Source organism: Pygoscelis adeliae, unplaced genomic scaffold (assembly GCF_000699105.1).
Source record: "Pygoscelis adeliae isolate BGI_AS28 unplaced genomic scaffold, ASM69910v1 Scaffold482, whole genome shotgun sequence".
Lineage (NCBI taxonomy): Eukaryota > Metazoa > Chordata > Aves > Sphenisciformes > Spheniscidae > Pygoscelis > Pygoscelis adeliae.
In genome coordinates, this window is record NW_008824192.1 from 22,920 (window position 1) to 24,681 (window position 1,762).

Below are 1,762 nucleotides of genomic sequence, written 5' to 3' on the forward strand. Positions count from 1 at the left end.
GGTGCTGCCTCAGCCCATCCAGTAACCGGTCTCGCTTTTTTGGGGGGTCCGTGTTCCTCGCAGAACGATTCCGTCTGCTACGTGAAAGCCGCTTTTCCTCTGCTGGGCAAGATCCTGGAGCGAACCGAGTTCAAGGAGAACTCGTCCAACGCCAAGAAGATGCAGATGGTGCGCAGCATGTACAGCCGCATCGACGAGAACGTCGACCCCTGCATCAGGGAGGAGGATGATGAGGAGAGAAAGGTACGGTGTCCCCTGCCTCGTGGGGTGCCAGATCCACAGGGGTGTGGGTCTGAGTCCTCAACCTTGGGTGAAATGGGGTGTCCAGAGCATCCTGGGGTGGGTGCGGGGGCAGGACCTTGAAGTGGAGCAGAGATGGGGTGTGCATGGACGCAGGGAGCCATGGTGGGGTCAAACCCTGCCCTGGGTGCAGTGTGGTACCCCGTGGCGGTGACACCGGCTGCCCGGCATGGTTGTGGAGCCGATGCTGAGCCCAGCTCTTCCTCCAGCTCTCGCAAATGTGCTTCGAGGAGTTCACCACCTCCCCCTACGAGATGCTGGTGCTGGTGAAGCAATTCTTCCAGGACATCAACCAGCTGCTGCAGAACCAGGAGACCTTCGAGAAGGACTGCAGCCAGGTCTACGGCAGGACCTGCTTGGGACCCAAGAAGGCCGGATCCTCACCAGGTGAGATGCTGAGGCTTTGTCTCTGCCCGGCAAATCTGTGCCGGGCTGGCGGGGCTGGGCTCGTCTGCATGGAGCAGCTTGAGAGCCGCGTGTGCCCCTCCCTGGGCACCCCCCGGGCGTGTCTGCATTGGTCCCCGTCTCTGTTGCTCGGCTGGTGGCCGTCCCCGTGGGGTGGCCTTGGCGGCGTGTCGGCGAGCTCTGCGTCTATGTCCGGGGAGAGCCTGGGTTGGGAGAAGGGGCTGGTCGCCCTTTGGAGGTGGGATTTGGGCCGAATCCTGCTGGAGACAAGGCCAGAGAGATGCTGAGGGGGAATGAGGAGGCATCTCCATCGGCCTGGCTGGAGGCATCAGGCTCAGCGCCATCTCAAAGCCGCAGCGCCTGGCTTGGGCATAACACGGAGAAATCGAGGCGTTGGGACACTCTGCCACCGACGTGCTGCATGACCTTGGCTGTGTCACTTCAACTGCCCCGTGCCTCAGTTTCCCCAGGGAGAGCACTGCCCGCCGGGGTGGAAGAACCCGTGTTGCCGTCTGTGCTTTCGCGAGCGCCTGCGCTGTGTGTTTGCATGCCCGCGGAGGAGACGTCTCGCTGCCACCTATGTGTCGGAGCCGTGCCGTGTCCCTGTGCCGTGGGGGACGTTAAACGTGGCTGTCTGGCTCCTGCCAGTCGTGGATAACCCGGTGCCATCTGCTCAGGGGACCCGGTGATTCGGGTTTGCTTCCTCCTGCCCGCTGCTTGTCTTCTTTGTGCTGCCACGTCTGTCCCTGCCTGCTCCCTGCCTGTTCTCTGCCTCACCTTTGCCCTCCCTGTTTGTTTTGGGTTTTTTTTTTTTGGGGGCAGGAGGTTGTTTGACCCTCTTGCCCAGGGCTGTGGGGAGGGAGGGGGTTGCTGCCCCTGACCTCGGATCTGCTGGCTGTGCTCCTCTCGGAGGCTGGTGACCCCATGGCCGTCTCTTCTCTCTGCTTCTTTCAGGTGTGGGGACAGATCCTGACTGCAATTGCCTGTCCCCTGCCCTCCCTTCTGCCACCCAGCCCTCCCTCTCTGCTGCCACCCATGCCGGCAGGGAGGGGGCACC

General features: G+C 62.5%; 1 protein-coding gene across 1 annotated transcript in view; it reads left to right on the top strand.

The window, feature by feature from the left end:
* CSF1 (colony stimulating factor 1 (macrophage)) overlaps positions 1–1,762 on the top strand; it is a gene marked incomplete at its 5' end in the record, with an annotated part of 12,405 nt that overhangs the window by 2,258 nt on the left and 8,385 nt on the right. The window contains 3 exons of the mRNA XM_009334751.1: positions 64–243; positions 510–687; positions 1,660–1,757. Coding sequence (XP_009333026.1) covers positions 64–243; positions 510–687; positions 1,660–1,757 — 456 coding nt within the window. The remainder of the gene's footprint in view (positions 1–63; positions 244–509; positions 688–1,659; positions 1,758–1,762) is intronic.